Consider the following 22,459-nt stretch of genomic DNA (forward strand, 5'->3'; position numbering starts at 1 on the left):
TCCCTAATTGCCCTTGAGCAGGTGGTGGTGAGCTGGCTTCCCAGAAGGAAAAAACAGTAAAAACTGGGAAATAAGAGTATCGTTTAGGACTGGTCTTGTATACCTTAAAATAGAACACCAGTAAAAACTCGGAAGTAACAGTACTGGTCCAAACTGTTTTTTCCTTCTGGGTTCTTGAACTGCTGCAGTCCATGTGGTGTAGATTCACCTACAGTGCTGTTAGAGAGGGAGTTCCATGATTTTGGCCCAGCGACAGTGAAGGCACGGCGATGTATTTCCAAGTCAGGATGGTGCGTGGCTTGGAGGGGAACTTCCAGGTGGTGGCGTTCCCATGTGTCTGCTGCCCTTGTCCTTCTAGATTGCAGCGGTCATGGTTTTGGAAGGTGCTGCCTAGGGAGCCTTGGTGAGCTGTTGCAGTGCTTCTTGTAGACGGTACACACTGTGTACTCATTGCGTCTAAACAATAATTAGGTGTATAGAGTCCACAGTCTATAACTGAGATTATTAGATACTAGCAATTGAGGCAGGCACTTTTCCACTCATGCCAATCTCATCTCAAACCTTCCTAGAATGTGTGTATATGAATATCAGAAGAATACTTTTTGGAATTCAGATAATTGTGACATTTTATACGTATTTATTTTAAAGGTCTTGTGTAAAAACCCATAACCCTCCTGGACCATTGTTGTCATAACTCTGGTAAGAGTCCAGCAGAAGGGGTATAACTTAAATCATGGTCTTATTAGGGGCAAAACCTTAGAACAGCTCAAAGGTGTAACAGTGACATAGCTGGTGGTCACCACTCCCAGACGAGGAATTTCCTCAATCCTCTGCTGCTAAAGACCTTAGCAGGCTGGCTTGCTGAAAACAGGCATACCAGGCCTCTGAACACCAGATGTCATGCCTGTGGCCAAGGGCAGAGATAAAGCCAAAACTTGGAAGCAATCAGTGGCCCCAAGGCACAGTGGAGAGATGTATCTGGTGGTTGGCAGGGAGAAGGGGAATGATGTGGGGTGGCCCTGGAAGTAACCCAGGACCTGCAGTCCTCAACTGCATTTTATTGCTGCTGAACCCCAAGTAGTGCAGGTGCCTGTCTGGGTTATGGAAACTGTAAACTTGCCGACCACACAAATGATAGCAGATCCCTACATTTTTTTGTCTTCTGTTAGAAGCAGTAACCTGAATTCACACACAGTGAGGTTTAAGGCGCGAGTAACATTCTTTTGATTTAAAAACAACATGGGGATGGAATTGCTGCATTGATTCCCCAATCTCCTGTGGTAACTTTGGTGGAAGATTGACAAAAACCTCAGAAGCAGCTGTTTACACCATTTTTCTAAGATTTTTGCCAAAGCCTATGGCAGAAGGTCAACTGAATCCCAGCAGAAATTCTTGGTGCTTTTCTATTCTTGGCTCCAAATCATAGGATGCTCGTGTTCTCAAACCTCTTGGGTTTGGAACTTTGTCTGTTTATAGCTAGAAGTAGCCATGCAGGAAGCCTGAAAAGCAAACCCTGGTGGGATTGCTTGTGGGCTTCTGGGAGAGGAGGGTGTAGGGGGTTTCCCTTATTGTCAGGCACTCAGTGCCTGATCGAGAGACCCAGCAACAGGAAGAGGGTGCGGGGGCAAGGGCCAGTGACAGCCACCGCCCAGGATTTCCACCCCCGGGGCCCTTGATCTCCAGGAAGGCCCACCACTGCCCAGTTAAGTGTCTGACTGGCCCTCAATTTGGCAGGCTTTCACGAAAGTAGGCGATGCGAGGCTCTCGGCAACTACATTAAATTCCATGCTAAGAGTAGGTGAATTTTCACAGGGCATTCTCCCACTTGCTCGCTGTAACTTTGGTGTTTGTGCTGATATTCTGGGCTTTCCAGGGCTGCATGACAGAACCCCAGAGTTTCAAAGGAGCTGAGAAATGCGCAAATGCAGTTTCTCGTTACCTGCATGTACATCCTCTTGCTTTGAAGAGTTTGCCTCATCTATCTGAATCCAGAAAGATTAAATGTATGTCTGCAAAGTTATGGCTAAGGGACCCATGAGCACATGCAAGAGTATCACTGGAGTCAACCAGTTATAACTTATCAGCGCAGATTATTGTAAATTTTCTCTAATCCGAGCCAGGATCACCTCAATTATTTTCTGTGCGAGTCTACAGGTTTATCTGGTAGCAAGTGAGATTAATCCTAGCCCCTGTGACAAACCTACCCCTCAACTCCCAAGTTCTGTTTTGAGCTAGCCTGGCTGATTAATCATCAACTTCCCCTGATGTACTGTGGACTTGTGCGCCAGTGGTACTCTTTTACCAAGTCTAGTACAGAGCTCGCCACCTGCCAAGTTGCACTTAGCTCCAATGCTCAATGGTACCCACTATGTTTCCTTCTCTTCCCCACTTCTCTTCTCTCTGGTTTTGGCACCTGCTGTACTTCCTTGAGCCTTGCTCCTTAGGTTCTGCAAACTGTCCACTCCAAACCCTTCCCTTCTCTCTACTCTTTTCTACTTGGCACTTTTCCTCCAGTTTCTTTAGCGTTTCAGGTCTAGGCACTTTCTGTGCTTTCTTCAGACCTGTCATGGGTTTTTCTTCAGGTCAAGGTATTGGGCATGTTTACACCTTCCATGCAATAATGAACCCAAGTCTGGGAATGCAATTCTGCCATTAGCCCTGAAAATCTCACTTCCCAACAGGCTGGTGACAGAGTTGGATTCATGACCTGAAATTGAACCCTGCCTCGAAGGGGAAAATCCCACTCCTCGTATAATACCCATTATGAGCAACACCTTGAAAAATGGTTTTATTTACACTGAGGATGATCAACAGCTGGGATGTGTTCATAGGTATAGTGTTTGGGCACTGGACTCACCGAAGAAGCAGTTAAATGTGTAATTGGGGTGATAGTAAAGGAAGAAATCAAATTGGTCAAAGATCTTTCTTCAGTAAAATCTATCTTTTTACTATTATGCCGGCTAAGTGACCTGTTTGGTGAGAATTTAATAAGATTGGTATTCAAGTGCAGGAAGGTCTTGTGACACAATGATAGCATCCCTACTTCTAGGCCAGAGCTCCAGGTTCAATTCTTACTTCAGGACTTGATGGCCATGGAAGGCTCATGCATAATGTGGCCAAACAGCTTGATAATCAGCCTGTAAATCCTTCCAATACGTTTGATGGCAGGCAGTAAAGAGCAGAAGAGTTTCCTGGTCAGCCAGGCTGCAGAAGGCAATGGCAAACCACTGCAGTACTTTGCCAAGCATAATCATGGACCAATCCAATGGAAGTCCATGATCACCAGTTATATAATGATATAACACCTAATTATTCATGAGGCACGTAGTAAATACGTTGTGGGTTCATTTATTAAGAACTGACACATGGGAACAGTTCAACATAGGTATAAAGCTTGAAGGCATCAGAGCTGTGTATCTGTGCTCTGCTCAAAGCAAAAGTGAAACTAGGCGGAATCTTATGGCTGTCGTGGCAGGGGCGGCACCATAAAATGCAATGAGCTGTTCAAAAGTCCATTGACTTCAGCAGGACTGTAAAATCCCGCCATTGTAAAATTCCACCCTGAGACTGGATCACATGACATGTTTCCCTTCTGGTGATGTCATGCTGATATCCTTTAAATGCATATTACAACATCTCCTTTCTTTTAGAAGACACTTTCTCCGCTTTCAAAGAAATATGACTATTTACAATAGGTGTTCATGTTTAGTTACTATTACATAAGTGTATAGAGCTAATGAATGTAAGTCTCTAAAGTGCAAAGGTAACCTGTTGTCACACCCAGAACTTGTGATGTTAACTTTGCCTGGCGGCTTGTTTAATTGCTCACAGTGATCTGTAGAATTGTCATTCTGGGATGTTGTTCCTGGTTGCATTTAGGTTCCTGTCCTAGATGTAATAGGGCTGTATGATGGTTGAGGAGCTGGAATTGATCTGATTTATCCTCGGTTATGCCTCACTGTTATGCCTCTGTGTGTAATGACTGCATAAGACCTTGGCTGTGAACAAATCCTGTCACCTCAGCTGGTTACCACGTACCTTCTGCGGGATATTGGATGTGAACATGTTGTCCCAACTGTAAACGTGACAATTCTGTACCTACATCTTTATTGTACACATTGGTCATCTTCTGTTGTAGTTTTAAAAGTTGCTTTCTAGTTTCTGAGAGAGGTAGAATGAGTAAGAGTAGGTAAGTTGGCTCGCACTGGTCTTCCAAAGGTGAGCTCTGCCGGTGATGAAACAGTTGCACTTAATGGTGTCACTTTCAGATGTAACATTACAACCTGTAGATCTTGCTTGGTCTGTCTACATTTGAGAATTAGAGATTTTACTGTGTGAATCATTTGTGTAGCCAGACTGTTAGATCTAAGGTAATCAGGAGAAAAATTAGTGTGATTGATATTCCACTTCTCACACATCTCTTGAAATGGCTTACCAATAAATTGAGGACTGTTATCCATAATGATCTCTCTAGGCACACAGATAAACTGAAAATGGCACTTAGAGTGTGTACAACAATTGTGCTCAATGTATTGTGCATTTGTCGAATAATGGGGTACTTGGTAAAGATGATGACGATGAAGTCAGTGCCATGGACATTAGAGAATTCAGATGCGATTTTTGACCAGGGATGGAACTTTATTTGGAATCAATGGTCCTTTGTGCTCACTTGACATATGCTTCTGTCGTGCCTAACTCTTCTTGACAACGACTTCAATGTTATTGTTCATACCCTGCCAATAGGCTGTCTCTCTTGCGAGTCTTTTCGTCCGATCTATGCCTATGTGTGAGTAATGAAGCTGTTGAGGTACATCAGGTTGCAAGGATTCCAGTATGGTGACCTGCCTGCCTTTAAAAATGACTCTCTCGGAAATGCCTGTCTCGCCCTGATAAGGCCAAAATTGTCTCTCATGATCGTGGACATGCTATATTGAATCCACGCATCCTGCAATGATGGTTTTTCCACTGGTTCTGTAGTGTAGAATCTTTCACTGTTTCTTCATGTAGCTGCTGACATTTTACGTCACACAAAATGTACCAGATCAATTTGGAGAACATCTTCAAGTTCGATGTTGAATGAAGTCAACTTATAGATCTAAGGATATATCTTCTATTTTTCATGGGTTAGGCATTCTGCTAAGTGTACTTGATGTGATCATTAAATTACCTGGCTCGTACTTAATCACACAGTCGTAACCTTAAATCTTTATCAAGGGATGTTGCAGGTCTGGTGGTGCACTGGTCAATGGTTTTCGCCAGTGGCTTGTTATTGGTCTCCACCATAAATCTTTTGCCAGATAAAGAGGTATGAAAATGAATGATTCCAAACACTAAAGCTAATGTTTCCTGCTCGATTTTGGAGTAAGTTGATTGCATTACAGACAGAGATTTTGAAGCAAATGCAATCGATTTCCCTTTTTGTAGTTTGCATGCTCCCAGACTTTTCTGTTAAACATTTATCTCCAGGGCAGTTGTCTCCCTAGGATTGTAAAATTGCAATGTCGATGCTTCTGCTAATGACTGTTTCAGTACTTTGAAGTGGTAGTGGTGGGCTTCATGCCACAGGAAAAGCACATCCTCTCTCAACAATTCGTTTAATGATGGAGATTTTTGAAATTGGAATGTAAGGAATCAAGAAATTAAAAGGACATCGTCAAAGATTGTCCTTATCTTGAGCAGTTGGCATGGCTTTAATTTTTTTTATTTGTTCATGATGGGGTCATCGCTGGCTAGGCCAGCATATATTGCCCATCCTGAATTGCCCTTAGGAACACAGTGATTTGCTAGGCCATTCCATTTAAGAGTCAACCACATAGCTGTGGGTCTAGAATCGCATATAGGCCACACTAGGCAAGGATGGCAGATTTCATTCCCTAAAGAATATTAGTGAACCAGATGGGGTTTTTTTTACAGCAATGGTTTCATGGTCATCTTTAAACTTTTAATTCCAGATTTTTTTTATATAGAATTCAAATTTCACCATCTGCCACGGTGAGATCCAAACCTGAGCCCCCAAAGCATTACCATGGGTATCTGGATTGCTAGTCCATTGACAATACCACTATGCCGCTGCCTCCCCCAATATCCTCCATTTTGCTTGGATTGGGACATATTCCTGCACTGGAATAAATTGAACTGAAGAAATCGATCTGCTGAATGTTGATGTCACATTTCAGACTTTTGAACACCAATCCTTCATTATACGCCACTTGCATCGATAAGTGCAGATTATGGTCCTTTCCTGCTTGGTTTTTCCCACAACAGCAATATCATCAGTGATACAGACACATCCTGGCGCAGAGCATGTAATGCAGCCCATGTGAGCTTGAAAGAGATCCTGGCTAACAGGTAGCCTGACAGGAAGTCTTAGAAAACAGTTCCGTCTGAATGGGGCACGAAATGTAGTCAGCTCTTGGGACGGCTCCTCAAGGTGTATCACCCAATAGCCATGCTGGCATCAAGCTTCGAGAAGAATTTTGCACCTGCAAATCTCAGATTTAACCCATCTAATGTGGGTATTTTGTAAGGACAACATTTCAAAGCTGCATTTAAAAGTCGTAGATGGAGGCATACTCTCATTGATCCATCCTTCTTAATGACACGTGATTAAACTGCACCAATTTGTGTGCTCTTTTCCTCTTCGAATAATTCTGTCGTTCTCCATTTTGCTTTCTCCTCTCCGACTTGTCTTGTATGTGGGTGCTGCACTTACATGGTGGATCAATTGACGCATTCTCCAACAAGCGTAATGTTGCAGCTGCCTTGAAACTGCCAATATTGTTGAAACATTTTTAATCTTTCAATGTTAGGTCTTGAACTGAGGTAATAGGAGTAGTTTCTGAGGTTATTTGCCTCGTGATGTCCAACTGTTTCCATGGATTGTTACTAGTGTGAGGTCATGACATGCTGGTAGACCCACAATCGCTGGGCTTTTAGTTTCCACAAAGTGGAACATCTGTGACACCCAGGAGGATTGATTGTATTTGCACCTCACTCCTGCCTATGGAATTAGTGAGTGGTTGTATGCTGAATATTTTACCGTAGTACTTTTTTGCCATGGCCTTCCATGTCTGTGGATACGGGTCTTTTTGAATTTGCAAAGGTAGTATGTTGGTGCTTGCCCGTGTGTCAATCTTGGACAATAACAAATAGTTACCAACTTTCTTAGGGCAGATTATTCAAACCTTGGCAAACACCTCAGATGGTGTAATAGCATCCACGTTTCACATCATCAATCAAACGGAAAACTTGCGTTCACTGTTCTTCGTCTTGTTCTGCACATCTTCGTCATTTTCCGGTTTGTCAATCACCTTGTGTATGTTTCTGACAGGACACCAGATGGCCATTCTTATTTTTTGAAGTTACCCGTTGTGTACAGCCTGTTTGGATCAGTACACGGCTCTTTGTAGCTGCATCAGTCTTTGCTCTAGTGCACTGCTGCTGCTAATGGCCCTTTCTGACACATGCCTTTCAGAATTGTTGGAAAGCTGGGTATTTCCTTAGTGTATGCAGAAGGCCATACCTTCCACATGTCTCGCTAGATTTGGGCATTCTAGTGAGTATGCCAACAATTAGTGTTGTACTGAGGATCTGTAAATTTTGTCAACCTGCAAGGATCACTTTGTACTTATGTCCGTACTTGAGCAGCTCGTCAATGGTATACATTTTGGGCTTGCCTAGCAGATCTTGCTGTAATGCCTCCATGAGAGTGTTTGTGATCACCAACTCAATAATTCTGTCTGCTAGCTCTGTGTTTGAAAAATCACAGTACGTACCTGTTGGATCCAGTGCCCCAGTTTGTTGGGGCAAAAAGATCCAGGTCGCACACTTGTTTCAGGGTGACTGAGTTGGTACAAAGACAGAGAAGATGAGTAGGCCGTTCTTAGAAGAAACACATTTTGTTTATTTACAAAAGGAACTCAGCAGCTACACTTGTGTGCTTACAAGTCAAAACTCTCTTTATTCATCAGACTCTAACTCAAGATTATTGACTACAGAGGTAGCCCACGCTACTCTGCTATTGGGTACCAAGATCATGTGATCTTACCTTATAACATTTGCCTTAAAGGTATATTACACATCAGATTACTACGTCCCTCCCCCTTTACTCAGAAATACATTTTAAAATTTTTCTTAAAATAACAAATTATTCACACAGATAAATAATTTACAAAATCAGTCTTTCTGCGGGTTTCCTTATGCATATAGAACGTCTCAGCTCTGCTTTTGATGTCTGATCTGGAACCTTCCTCACTGGTGGTTGTCTGAGCATCTGGTTCTTCAGTAGGTACCTGCAATTCTGTTTCTTTGACTCTTTCAGGTACAGTCAGCCCTTCAGACACATCTGTACTCAGTTGAGTTCTTTCTGGAATCATTTCTGGGTATTTTGTTTCTCCCCTTCTTATATGATCCACGTGTTTATGTATGACTCGATCTTCCACTTTCACATGGTAGGAAAGAGGACCCATTACTGTACTTATTTCACCAAACAGCAATGTCTCTAAAATTCTTCACAAATAGTCCCTCCTACGTTTAATGTCCTGTCATGACTGTGACAGCCATGTCCAATTTTCTGACTTCCCTGGCTCCTTCCCATTTTCTCCTCCCAACTTTGGCATAATTAGACTCAATCTTGGTCAGAGATGGCGTTTCATCAACAGTTCTGCAGGTGTGACACCTGTTGTCGTATGAGGGGTGGTTTTATAATGGAAAAGAAAACGTGCTAATTTAGTTGCTATAGAATCTCCAGACAATTTCACCAGATTTGAATGTCTGAACTGCTCTCTCGGTCAGTTCATTTGAGGAAGGGTGGTACGGTGAAGTTTTCACATGAGTAATACCGTTGAGACTGATAAATCGGTGAAATTCAGCACTCGTAAATACTGTTCCTTTGTCTGATATGACAACTTCAGGTAGTCCGTTGATTGCGAAACTTTGTCGTAGCTTGCTTATTGCAGCAGAAGATGCCGGCGACTCACTTCATATATGTCCATCCATTTTGAATGCGCATCGATGATCAGTAGAAACATTGTTCCCATAAAAGGTCCCACATAGTCGATGTGTACTCACATCCATGGTCTTCCTGGCCACTCCCAGGGGTGTAATGGAGCTGTTGAAGGTAATTTTTGCACTTACTGACACTGTATACAACTTCTCAATAAGTTTTCTATTTCTCCATCCATCCCAGGCCACCATAGACTGCTGCGTGCTATTGCCTTCATTCCAGAAATTCCGGGATGTGCACGGTGAAGTTCAGATAACAATGGCTTTTGTCCTTTTGGAGGAACAATCATTCATGCTCCCCACAATAAGATACCTTCCTGGCTGGTTATTTCATATCTTCTCTGGAAATACAGTTTCATTTCATCAGATTCTTATTCTTGTGACCAACCATGAAGGACTTAGAACCATAGAACCATAGAAAAGTTACAGCACAAAAGGAGGCCACTAGACAACCAGTGATCTAACACTTTGCATAAGACTAGGTCTTGATTTGTCTAATCTTTAATCTGTCTAGCACATATTGGAGATGAGTCCAGGAAGTTCAACAATAAAACAAATTCTTGAGGAATTGGAGCATCCTCATCTCTTAGGAGCAATGGGCAAACAACTGAGTGCATCTGTATATGCAATTTGACTTCCAGGTCTATGAGTGAAAGTATACTCATAAGCTGCCACGCTCAATGCCCAAGTTTTTACTCTTGCCGAGGCTATAGGGGGTATAGCCCTGTCTTCGCTGAACAACCTCAATAATGGCTTGCGGTCCAATATAATAGTAAAATTACATCCGTGTACATATTGGTGAAACTTCTTAACACCAAAAGTGATTGACAGGCCTTCTTTTTCTATTTCTGAGTACCCTTTTTCTCCTGCATTGAGTGTTCTCGATACATATCCTATATGTCATTCTGATCCATCATCTCTTTGATGGGAAAGCACTGCTCCCACTCCATAGAGAGATGCATCACACGTTAATACCAGCTCTCTTTTCTGCGTCAAAATGTACTAGAAGTGTAGATGATTGTAACAACTGATTTACTTTTGTTGAAGTTCTTCTTGTGGTGTTTGCCAAGACTACCGCTGGTTTTTCTTGAGCAAGTAATACAATGGTTGCCAGTTCTGTCGACAAATTAGGCAAGAAGCGTCCATAGTAATTGATCATTGCCAAGAATGATTTCAGTTCAGATGTATTCTTTGCGCTGGTGCTTCTCTTTTCCACCTTTTCTTCAACTGGATGTAGGTCTTGTGAATGTACCTTGTGATCTAGGTAAGTTACTCCTTTTGTTTGGAATGTGCACTTTTCCTTTTTTAACCACACTCCAACCTGCGACCAACATTTCAAAACTTCTTCCCAAGTTCATCAAATGTTCCTTTTCAGTGAGCCCAGTCACAAGAATGTCACCCAAATAAACTACAACGTGGGGCAGTCATTGTAGTAAACTTTCCATGGTTCTTTGGAACATGGTGCAAGCTGAAGATACGCCAAAAGGTAAATGGGTGTATTGGTACAATCTCTTGTGTGTATTTATGGTGACAAACCTCCAAGAGGCCTTCTCTAATTCCAATTGTTGATAAGCATGACTCATATCAAGCTTCGTGTAGGTAGTTCCACCTGCCAGTTTAGCGTACACGTCTTCAATTTTTGGTATGGGGTGTTTGTCCAACTTAGCCACTTTATTGACTGTTAATTTGTAGACCCACAAATTTGAATGCTTCGGTCAGGTTTGAGAACAGATTCAATAGGTGCTGCCCACACTGAAAACTGCACTGGTTGCATCACTCCCAGTTTTTCTAATCTGTCCAGTTTGGTGCCTAGCTTTTCCCGCATTGCATAAGGTTTTGCCTTCATGAATCTTGGTTTTGCTGCTGGATCTACATTAATTTTTCCTTGTAGCCCCTCAATCTTTCCAAGTTTGTCCTTGAAAACTGAGGCATATTTTTATAGGAGCTTTGATAGCCCGTTAGTTCTTGGTTAGAAGATTTCAGTCCATTCCAATTTAATTTCTTTCAGCCAGTTTCGTCCGAGGAGACTGGGTCTCTTGCCTCCTACCACCATCAGGGGCAATTTCACTGTACTATACTCCGTAGTGTACTGTGACTTTAGATATGCCCTTGACTTGTATGTCTTCTTCTGTGTAAGTTTTCAATTTGGCATCAGTTTCTTCCAAATTTAGTTTATGTTCCCCATGATTCAGGTATTTAAAAGTATGCTCATCTATCACCGTAGTGGCTGCTCCAGTATCCACCTCCATCTGATTGGCCTGTCATTCACTCTCATGGTTACACAGATAGGCTCTGTTTTTCCTCCTTTAAGTTATATAATGAATAAATATCTGAATCTTTACTTAAGGTTTTTCAATGCTGTTAATCTCATTGGGATTTTGCTTTTGTCTGAAAGTTTGCCTAATTCTATCTGTACAATGTCTCTTGAGGTGTTCATTTCGAAGACAGAGAAAACATTTGATCTTTTTAAACTGTGATTTATTACAAGGTTGTCTGTTTCCATGTCTGTTACCATTATGCCATGTTTTTACTGCTAAGTTATTTCTTTTAGCTAGTGGTGCTGCTCCCACTTCTGAGTAAAGCATTGTACTTTTGTGCTCTTTTTGGCTGAATCTCCCCACCCAACATAGAGGATGACACCATTTTATGCTTACTATATGGCTTTCGAGTCTCACACTGCACCTTCCATCATCAGAGCAATTTTCAATGCCTTCTGAAAATCTAACTTTGTTTCAGACAGTAATCTCTTCTGAATCGCATCTTCATTTATACCACACACCAAACGATCTCTAAGCATATCATTGATAGATGTACCAAACTTGCAATATTCAGCTAAGTGTTTCAGACTTGCCACATAACAACAACCATCTCCCCCGTAGCTCTATTCCTTGAGCTAAATTTGAACCGTTGCATCGTCACCAATGGCTTAGGCTGGTAATGATTCTTTACGAGTTCACTAAGTCACCAAAACTTTTTGAACCTGGGGAACTGGGTGCCAAAAAATTTTGAATTAATCCATATGTCTTACTCCTACACGAGGATAAGAGGATCACATGCTTCTTCTCCTCCCCCGCAATGTTGTTCGCCTGGAAGAAGAGTGCGAGGCATTCAACATGATGAGACCAGTCATCCGAGGTTGGATCAAAAGGCTCCACTCCACCAAATTGCAGCATGCTCTAAGGGGATTGCTTCAATGACCAGGAAGGAAATTTTTTCTTTACTTACAACTACCGTGTGAGGTATGGCCCAATTTCATTTCTTCTGATTTCTTTCGCTCTTTCTTGCATTTTACCTCGTCCTTTCGTGTCTTTTCTTGCCTTTTACTCTCGTCGCCTGTTTGCTGGATCCAGTGCACTGGTTTGTTGGGTCAGAAAGATCCAGGTTGCCCACTTGTTTCGTGGTGACTGAGTTGGTACCAAGACAGAGAAGATCAGTAGCCCGTTCTTAGAAGGAACACATTCTGTTTATTTACAAAAGGAACTCAGCAGTTACATTTGTGTGCTTACAACTCAAAACTCTGTCTTTACACTTCAGACTCTAACTCAAGACTACTGACTACAGAGATAGCCTGTGCTACTCTGCTATTGGGTAACAAGATCATGTGATCTTACATTACAACATTTTGTCTTAAAGGTATATTACACATCAGATTATCACAGTACCCTTTTCTCTGCATCGGCTGATTAAATGGTCTATGGATTCTGTGATTTTATGGTTGTTGTTGAAATGACATGAACTCTAGTTGATCAATACAGAAGTTTACCCTAATCCTGAATCAGTCTTCCAATGTAGTCCATATCTTTTGGGGCCCCTTTAGCTCTTCTTTTGTTAATCCTGAAGTGTTCAGCCTGTGTAGACCTTCATTCCCAATTGCTAGGCTAATTTTTTATGGCTTTTGACCGGTTCAGACATATCTGAATCAAGAAACCATAGCTCTGTAGGCTGTTTAAACATCTTGAATTCAGGTAGTAGATCAACTGCATCCCAATTCAAGCTGGGGCATTTTGTGGGTATTCGGACAATACCCTTTTGACCTTCCTTCTTCCTTAGTACCTGGGAAGAATGTCATTGAAGCCGCTTTGTGTGCTTTCCCAAAGCTCCTCCCACGAAGAGAATTTGTGGTGGGAATGCACTATGGAATAATGACACATTTGCTTTTTATTCAATTTATTGTTCACCAACTCCCTAAGCTGCCCATTATAATCACAACCTTCTCTGGCTCAAATTTTATGACTTTTTTTTTTACTCACCCTTGCGATCCGGCCCACACCCAGGCCACTCGCCTTTCCTGACTGAGCTAACCTGGTGCTGGTCCTCGCGATGTTCTGTCTCGCCCACGGAACTGATAGGTTATGTGCTGCAATCTCATTGCAAAAGATCCATCTGCTTACCAGCTCTTTCCTTGAGCACTGTCTCTTCAGAGCCTTTCTTCACAGTCAGCCTACTGCATATTCAACACTCTCCAACGCTTGTCGAGTGTTGTCTCATGCCATGTAGCATGATCTGAGGATGGTAACCATGTCAGACCTGTTCTTAATCTTGCTGCTAGGCTGTTTGACCACCACTGAACATCATGTTGTGTTATTATAATGATATAATACCTAATTGCTCATAAGGGATTTGGTAAACATGTTGCAGATTCACTTATTAAGACTAGGCACATGAGAACAGTTATACATATGTATAAAGCTTGAAGACATCAGAGCTGCTGTGTGTGCTCTGCTCCAAGCAAAAGTGAAATTAAGACTGGGGGCAGAATTTAACAGCCCCTCCTGCCGATGGGATCTCCTGGTCCCACCGGTGTCAGTGGAGTTTTGAATGGCTTGCTGCATTTTCCAGCCCCACCCTCGCAACGACAAGGCCATAAAATTCCACCAGAATCACAGGCTGCATTTCCCTTCTAGTGATGTCATGCTGCTACCCCTTAAAGGCATATTACAACAACCAGTGCCCTCTTAGGGCATAGTACCTGAGGGAGGAGGAGGACTACATGTGCATAATGATTGGCTGCAATCTTCCATTGTGTTAACTACATAAAATCCTCAAGAATCATGTGTTTCAAAACCCATTTTTACAATTTAATTAAGGTTTCCTTTCTTTCAAAACAAAATTGGGTCTGTCCAAGATGCCTTCCCAAATTCAGTGGTGCAATCACACCAGTAAGAAAATTCCATGCCTCTTACTTTCCTGTTGATTTGTACTATCCAATATCAATTTTTACATTAATGTAATCCAGGGTATGTAACAATGCACGCCCTTGACATATGAACTGGATCTATTTTTTCCAAACATGCCTTCATGTGATAGTCTTTCAAAGATTATAATAAGTAATTGAAATAAATTAGTATGATTCAGATGAAACCAGATCACTGAATTGTAATTCCGTCCGTACGGTCCTCAAGCTAAGAACAACATTTTTATACATATACATGTGTTTTCACTTTAGAACTCTTGTTTGCTTCAAGCAATACTTGTACTTTGAGAACGCTCTGGCTGATTTTGCCAACTGTCAAGAGATAATGAGGAAAGGATTGACCTGGATGGTGCTGATTGACTTTTCTTTGCTAGGCGGCTTTGGATAATATGCTATTCATTATCTGCCTGTGATCACAACATAACACCAATTTCAGGCACAGTTGGACAATCATTCCATCCAACTGAACCATCATATTCCCTCAAGATTTCCTTTATGCTTTCCAAAACCTCAGCTCAGAATCCTGTTTTCTGACAGTAACTGCCTAGAGCTGTTTTTAACCTTGTTCATACCTTCTTGTCCCACCACTCTTAGTGATAATCTGTTCACGTTTATCGCCTCTTTATTGATATTATTCTGAGTTTCCTATTTTCTCTCACCATCCTTATTTTGACTGCCTACTTTATTTGAAACTTTGTGTCTTTAATATGATCATGAGTCTGACATTGTCAGTCGGTCTAGGCTACCCCACTGATACTGTAGCGTGAGTTTTCCTGGCCCATTGTGGTCGGGCTGGGAATCTGGCACAGAAAGCCATCGGGAGCCTGATGTTTGCCGCACCGCTACAGCATTTTGCCAGCAGTGGCCACCTCAATTCCTCAGTTGCATGGCCACCCTCCATGCAGCCAATTAAGCCTCTTAGTGGCCAATCAGGGGGGGTCACTTCCTCCCCCCCCCCCCCCCCCCCCCCCCCCCCTCCCCCCCTGGTCATTTCAGGGTGATCAGGAGGGCCCACCACCAATCCAGGTCTCACTCCGCCCACATTTTCCATGGTACACATTTCTCCTCATTACACTCCCCTGTATTCTAGCTGTGCTCTGCATGTCAGGTGCATGAGGGAGTGGTGGATGTAAATTTTAAAAGCAAAGGGGCAGGCAGTAGGATTGACGTTGAGGAGGCTGTCTAACCTGCCAAATCCAATGCTGCGTAACCTTTTAAAATTTTCATTGCCATTCAGCAACAACGCTGCAAAGCTGGCAAGACTTAGTAGCCACATGCACTACACAAAAAAAATAGAGGGTGTCACCGATTCATTTAAGTGCACAGGCCTTTGCGAGCTACCACACAAGTGAGGTAACTTAACCTTCTTGTTACACCACTCTTAGTGATAATCTGTTCATCTTTATCCCTCATGTGTGGCCTTTGGGCAGCTTAGAGGGAACATTGCTTACTAGCCCCAAAAATAAGGAGACCAAGATGAAAGAACAGCCCCGACTCCTCGTCCACCTACATCCAGAACCCAATGTAATCTTTCCAGTTTCGGCCTTAGATGTCAGACTCTGTTGTGCTCCCCATCCTGCTCCAGCTGGATCTGAAAGCTTAATCCATCCCCTCCCAATCTCCCTCTCCATTTAACATTGGATTGTATGATCTCACTGTAGGTTCGAGGCTCTTGCCCCGATCATACTCAATCTTGTGACCTCTTTTAATATCTAGTCAGCCTGTGTTATAGTAGTTGCTAAATGTATTGGTACAATTAAGACCCAAAAATATGGATTTACTGTGCCACCAGCAGGAAGGTATTATGGTCAGGGATTCAAGGTCATGACATCGGATCCACTATTAATTCCCAAGCCAGATCCAGACAATTCTTATTTTGATCCAGACTTGTCTCCGTCTGGCCCAGGCTCCAATCTTCAATCTCCAATTTGTCTTCTGCCAGCAATATCCCTGCCTGACCCAAAATCCCATATCAGAAGAATTACATTTTGACTCCCATCTTGTTGCGAGCTAGCCTTTTATAACATAAAAATTACAGAGGACACAAATACAGTAAATCAATAAGAGGAGCATGTGAAATCAATACTGACATAGAATGTTACTAAGGGGCGCAGTGCAGACAAGAACTTGCGGTAAGCGAGAAGCAGAATAACAGCAAAGAATTGGAGGCAGTCTGAGATGCAGCGGGCAAGGAGCAAGGGTACACAAAAGTCATAAGAAGTGTGGGAAACATACAAATGTACAGAAAATGTCAAGCATTAGATAATAGGCACAGTTCCAGGAAGGGACACTCGATTTTTATTTTTATATTGATTTGTACATGAACAATGCCAGAGGAGATCAACGGATGGATATTGAAAGATATTGAATACAAAAGCATCCTTCAAAATGCTGTGACATTAACACGCTCATCAACCTTTATCTGGATGCCTCGAACACAGAAGGTTAGCGATGCATTTTTTAGCTGTAAAGTTGACAGGTGTACAAGAGCTATTAGAAAGAATAAATCTGCTTCATCTGGTCATTAATTGGGCTGGCCTGGAGGAATGCATGCACAGCTTTCAAGGTCACTTATATCAAAGTAACTTAGCTGAAAATGATGCACTAAGCTTATCAACTTCTGCAATACATTGACCACAGAATGCTTGTGAACAGAACTATTTGTGATGCAAATCACAGATGCAGGCTTTTATACACAAAGCTCCCTTCCCCACATTGCGTTCATCATGGATATTGCAGTCTCAGACATGGTGCCACATTTGCTAAGCTCCCAAAATGTCAAATTATAAATTCTCGTACTTATTTGTGCATGTTGCCTGCCGAAAGATTTCTTGACTCCCAGTAATTATTGTTTTTCCATTATGTTAACAAGATTCTGCAAATGCAATTTAAGGAATCTTCTAACAAAATGAAAAGTACCAATGCCGCAGCAAATTACATACTTACAAATACTTGTACAGACATCAAACCTTGGATATAATGCTGCATTCCTCACAAAGGACACAATGACTAGCTTCCAACCACGATGGCTTTGAAAATGCCCAAGATGTCCAAGCAGTTATGCTGGGTTCATGCTTGTTAGTGCCCTCCAACACTGGCCTTGCTGGAGTTTTGGGGGTTAATGGGAGGACACTTCACTTGTGTAGAGCCAGCAGGTAGTTGGATCACAAGTGAGTGCCCACTGATTTCCACTCTACTGGAAATTCCAGCGACTGGCCACCATATGTGGCTAGTTCTTGTCCCCTCCCGAGAGTATCCTTAACCAGGAAATTAATTATAGAATTTATTTTTAATTAGTCCACTTGCTGCCTTCTGGAAGCTGGTACACCTCATCTGGCAGAGCATTCAGGCTTCCAGACATAAGCTGAAAGAAGAGCCATGTCATTAGCCTTGTAAGGGATGGGTAGAAGCTTTTTTACTTTAAAAAGCTGAGTGGGAAACCCCATATTTGGGTAGGACCCAACATATTCGGACTTCAGTCTTCTTTTGAGTGTTTCATTGAATTCCACCCATGACCCAACAGGTGTATGGAGGAATAATTGTGTAAATTTGGTTGCTGTTAAGTTAAACATCTGCTGTGAAATTTTCATAAGTATGTCAAAAAACAATTTTAAAAAATGTATTCCGCAGTTGAACAGAATCAGAATGGGAGCGATGGTGAGAAACTGATGTATTCAACATGTGATTCTGATGAATTATAAGACACGGATTTTAATATTTGCCAATTTGAGTTATACAGGGAGATTCATTCATATTGTGCCCTTTGAGCAATGTTCAAGATATTCAATCTCTTCTCATGAGACATTTTAAAAATAAAAGCCAGCAGGAACAGCTTCTCATTCTAATATCCTCTAATTACTAAGAGAACAAGAATTTTATAATGTGCAATGAAACCACAGAGGGTTTTTTTTGTGACAAAGTTATTTGTATTCATTAAACTAACCACAAATACCTATACTGACTTTCTCGCCTGCTTGTATAATGCAGATATCTTTATGTTTTAGGTCGGGATTGTTTTACACTATTCCACCCTATCTACAATCTTCTGGATTTGTGTCACTGCCAGGAATATTTACAAGCAAGTGACAAGAAAGGTCCCTCAGTATCATGATACTGACCAGCCACCACATTCCCAGCAACCAATGCTGAGGTAAGAATTAAGCACATTAGGTCCTTCTAAGAACCAGCAGCTTGTCATTGGATTAATGATGAAGAGCAGAGTGTAAATGCAATTAACAGACAACTTGAGGCCTGGGAAGCATTTGCCAAAAAGGATTTTGGTCCATTTGTGTCCATGTGTTTTTATCCCTGCTTTTATTTTAATATTTTCTCTTCATCTATGTGATTCCCTCCATACTTTGCACCAGCACAAATAGAAAGGGTGCAATACTATCAGACTGTTGTGACTCCTCATTATTTCTAATATAGTGTTGCACAAGGGACATCAAGATGAAGGGCACTATTCATTTTAGTTGGGGTTTGTGGGAAAGAGGTAATTAGACCAGTGTGTGGAAGAGGAATGACTAGAGGTAGAGCTGGAGGAATTGTTTGGAGAGATTCGGGGGGCGGAGTGGGGGGGGAGGTGTGTGTGTGTGGTCTGAGTAACAGGCAAATGAGGAGGTAGGTTAGGGAAGAAAGACAAGAGGGGAAAGGAAGGAGAACAAGAGTGATGAAGGAGAGAGAAGTAAGAACGTGAGAAGGAAAATGAGAGGATCGAGAGAAATGGAGGACGCAGGGTGATGATCCAGATCTAGTGAGACGGCAGAGCAGGGGCAGGGAAGGGGAGGCAAAAGGAAAAAATTAAGGTCTGGATTTTTCCTATGGCAGGCGGGCTGGGCGGGGGCAGGCGTGGAGCTGATCACCGCCCGCAAACGGCTGCGCGCCGCCATTTTATACGGACGGGCCAATTAAGGCTGGCTTAGCGTAAGTGCGATCGGTAATGCTCAGTGCTACCTGTCCGGGTTGGGGGAGGAGGGAGAGTCAGGGCCTGCGTTCTTTCGCACATGCACACAAAAGTGCACAGCAGTCTCCCTGAGGCACAGAGCTGCTTCAGGAAGATTGAATGGTTACGAAAATTAATAAAGAATAGATTTTAAAATTTATTCAAGCATATCCCCCCCCCCCCCACGTGACTGAGTCACATGAGTTGGGACATGTTTGTAAAGGTGAGAAAATTTATGTATTTATTTTATAAAAGCTTCAGGAAACCTCATCCTGCCCGTGGATGAGGTTTCCTGAAAAACCTGAAGGCCGCTTGTCCCTTTCACCCTTGGCCTTAAGGTTGGACGGGCAGCATTCTGAACAACTTCAATTATTTCCTTAATGGCCTTAATAGGCCGTTGACATTTCGGCAGGCTCGCAGCCACCTCCGGCATGTGCTCACCCAGCGAAATATCGAGATGATGTCGGGAGGCACGCCCAATGTCATTGCGCGTCATTTTACGCATTGGTGTGTTGGGCCCGCCCCTGCATGCCGACGGGAAGATTCTGCTGATAGGGTAAGAGGGAAACTGCAGTCGGTGGGGGTGGAGTGAGGGTATGGGGTAAGAGTATGGTGTTCATGGGACAAGGAATTGGCAGCCAGCTGTTTGGCTGGAAGAGGAATTGCAGCTAACAAGGAAATGCACACCAATGGGAACTCGATCTGAGTGAGTTGAGCACAATTTATGACTTTATGCTCAGAACTGGAATAATCAGTTTCCTTGCTCGTGTTGGGGTGGAAGTGGGGTTGGGGTGGGGCGGAAGGGGTGGGGTGCTGTTTAGTTCAAAGGATGAGGTGGGTGTAATTGCTTACCAGATGGGGTATGAAGTTTTTGGTTTTGTTTCTCATATTTCTTTGCCATTAGTTTTGCTCTGTTACACTCTCCTTCAGGATTCCAATTCGAACATTACCGAAGGTTGGTCTTCATTTTTCTATGGAGGGTGGGGCTTGGGAGGAAGAATATGCTCAGCTCTTTCCTGCAGTTTCTCATTCAGTCTGTCTACAAACATTAATGTTTATTATTTTTGAAGATCCTTCAGCATTTACTTTTTGGGGTTTATCGGTGCAACTCTAATTGCATCCCTGCTCCACTTAGCCGTGCCTGTTTGCCCTACCATTTTGCAATGTTTTCTGTGCTCAGTGGGATTTAGTTGCATATGCTTACTGATTAATTGTTTTGCTTCTTGATTCAATTTTAAAAGTATCAGTGGATTACTATCGCTAAAGCTGATTTATTGTCCTGCCAGCTTCTGCTGACATGTCTTGAGTTGCCACAAATGGTATTCTGTTTGAGGGATGCATAGGTGGACAGCTGTGCTGTCACGTAACATTAGATGAAGCCCCATTTTTTCTGTTTGTCACATAACAGCACCACGACTGGTGCAGTTCCTTTGGAATTCTGTGACCGCTCACCAATTTTAAGACATAGCTGCAACATTAAATTCCATAGGATATAGACTTTGGCCTAGATATAATACAGACACTTCTAGGAAATTACAGTAACATACAGTGCAAAAGTCACCTCTTTCTAATTGTTTTGAAAGTCAGCTGCCATAAAGCAGTGTATGTACTTGCTATGTTCTTGGGACAATACACCACATTCTATGGTAAGGCAAATAATGTAAAATATTAAACATTAAACTCATTTTGCTAGACTCTAAGGCAGTGTTATTCCCCTTTTGCCTGAAATAGAGTGTTTTCTTCTATCCTTCTGTACTTCTTAATTTTCTCATGTTCAATGTTACAAGGGAATTTCTTTAATATCTTATTCTTGGTGTGAAGCAAAATAGTTCCCAGTGGAGGAGCTTGGGGAAAATATATTGTTACCCACTAAGACTAAGATTATGTGTTAGAGTTTTGCTGTTGCCAAGGTATTTGCTTAACTATCTCTCACTTGATGAAAATACCATAGGGCATTATCTTTAGGGGGTAAGGAAATTTATATAAAATTGTTCATTAAAATCACAGCTAATATTTGCACAAAAATACAGACTTATAACAAACCATAAACAATATTGATTTTTAGACTCAATTCATGTATTAGTATAAATTGCTATGAATATAGCCCAGAAGTATGTGTAGGAAGTGATTATTGGAAAGGAGGCACTTGTGTATTTTTTATGTGGTCTCCTGTACTCTCTATTAGTATTTAATAAAACCAATGTGTTGTGGGTTTTTTCAGATGCATATAATTGTCCAACATGTAAACACATAAACTCCTTTCCTATACTCCATTAAACAATGCCGTATTTCTTCTGTTTTTTTAAGATTTGTCATCAGTCATAATTTCTCACTTGCTCCTATGTGAAAGAGGGAAGCTGTTGTACTAGTACCATGCCAGAATTTTAATCTGTGGGCAGAAATTTCAATTCCTCGTCTTTTTAACAATGTTGTAATATTTGCAGTAAAGGAATCAGACATATGCCATCATGCTATTGAAATTTGTGAGTTGCAGGAACTATTTTTCTACCACCAATATTCATGGCTGATGCCTCTGATTCCTTTTCATGCATCACAAACCTTGTGAATATCAAATTTCGCAGTTGCTTTCACATAAAGGTAAAGAAACAGCCAAAACATTCATGGCTGAGATTATCATTCCTTTAAATGCCTGAGTTCATGAACCACTCAGTAATCTTTTTACTTTGTCAACTGCTCTTCTTGCCATTGCTCACACACAAGGAAATCCTCAAAGAAATATTGGAGACGTTCATTGTAGAAGGCAAGCAAAAATGTAAAAGGAGAGAAATGCTTGTCCCATTTCTTAAACAATTTGAGTTCTCCATGTAGATCAAATTGTTATCAGTGTCATTGTCATCTCTGGGTAACCAAGGTCTGTGCTCACTTATCCCTTTTAGGGTCATGAGTATTGATACTCATCCAGTCAAGTGTGTTAACACTAATATAGGGGTACGAAGCAATTAGAAAAACTGTATGCCATTCAGGACCTCCATACAGCGCTTGAGCTTACTAGGTCCGTCTGTGAGTGAAAGTAATCGAGTTCATTTGAAAAACAATGCACACTTTCCTCTATTAAAACCATCCACTACTCCAAAACTGTCCTGGAGGGCAAAGATAATCAAGGATTCCTTTTATCTATCCACCTCCTTAAACACCTGTCCTCTCTCATTCCATGTTCGTCCCTACAAACAAGTACAAGGAGCTCATGGATTTCTTTGCCAATGCAATAAAGCCATCCATTCAGCAACCTATGACATTTCCTCATTTCACCCTTGCCTAACAAGCTAAACCTGCCTCTCTGTTCACTCCTATCACAGCTC

At 42.0% G+C, this 22,459-nt stretch overlaps 1 protein-coding gene across 1 annotated transcript in view; it reads left to right on the plus strand.

Annotated features, from left to right (window-relative positions):
• The window catches only part of LOC121289836 (adhesion G protein-coupled receptor A3), a 553,143-nt gene that overhangs the window by 506,540 nt on the left and 24,144 nt on the right, over positions 1 to 22,459 (plus strand). The window contains exon 17 of the mRNA XM_041209725.1: positions 18,202 to 18,347. Coding sequence (XP_041065659.1) covers positions 18,202 to 18,347 — 146 coding nt within the window. The remainder of the gene's footprint in view (positions 1 to 18,201; positions 18,348 to 22,459) is intronic.

The sequence above is a fragment of the Carcharodon carcharias genome, chromosome 17 (assembly GCF_017639515.1).
Source record: "Carcharodon carcharias isolate sCarCar2 chromosome 17, sCarCar2.pri, whole genome shotgun sequence".
NCBI lineage: Eukaryota > Metazoa > Chordata > Chondrichthyes > Lamniformes > Lamnidae > Carcharodon > Carcharodon carcharias.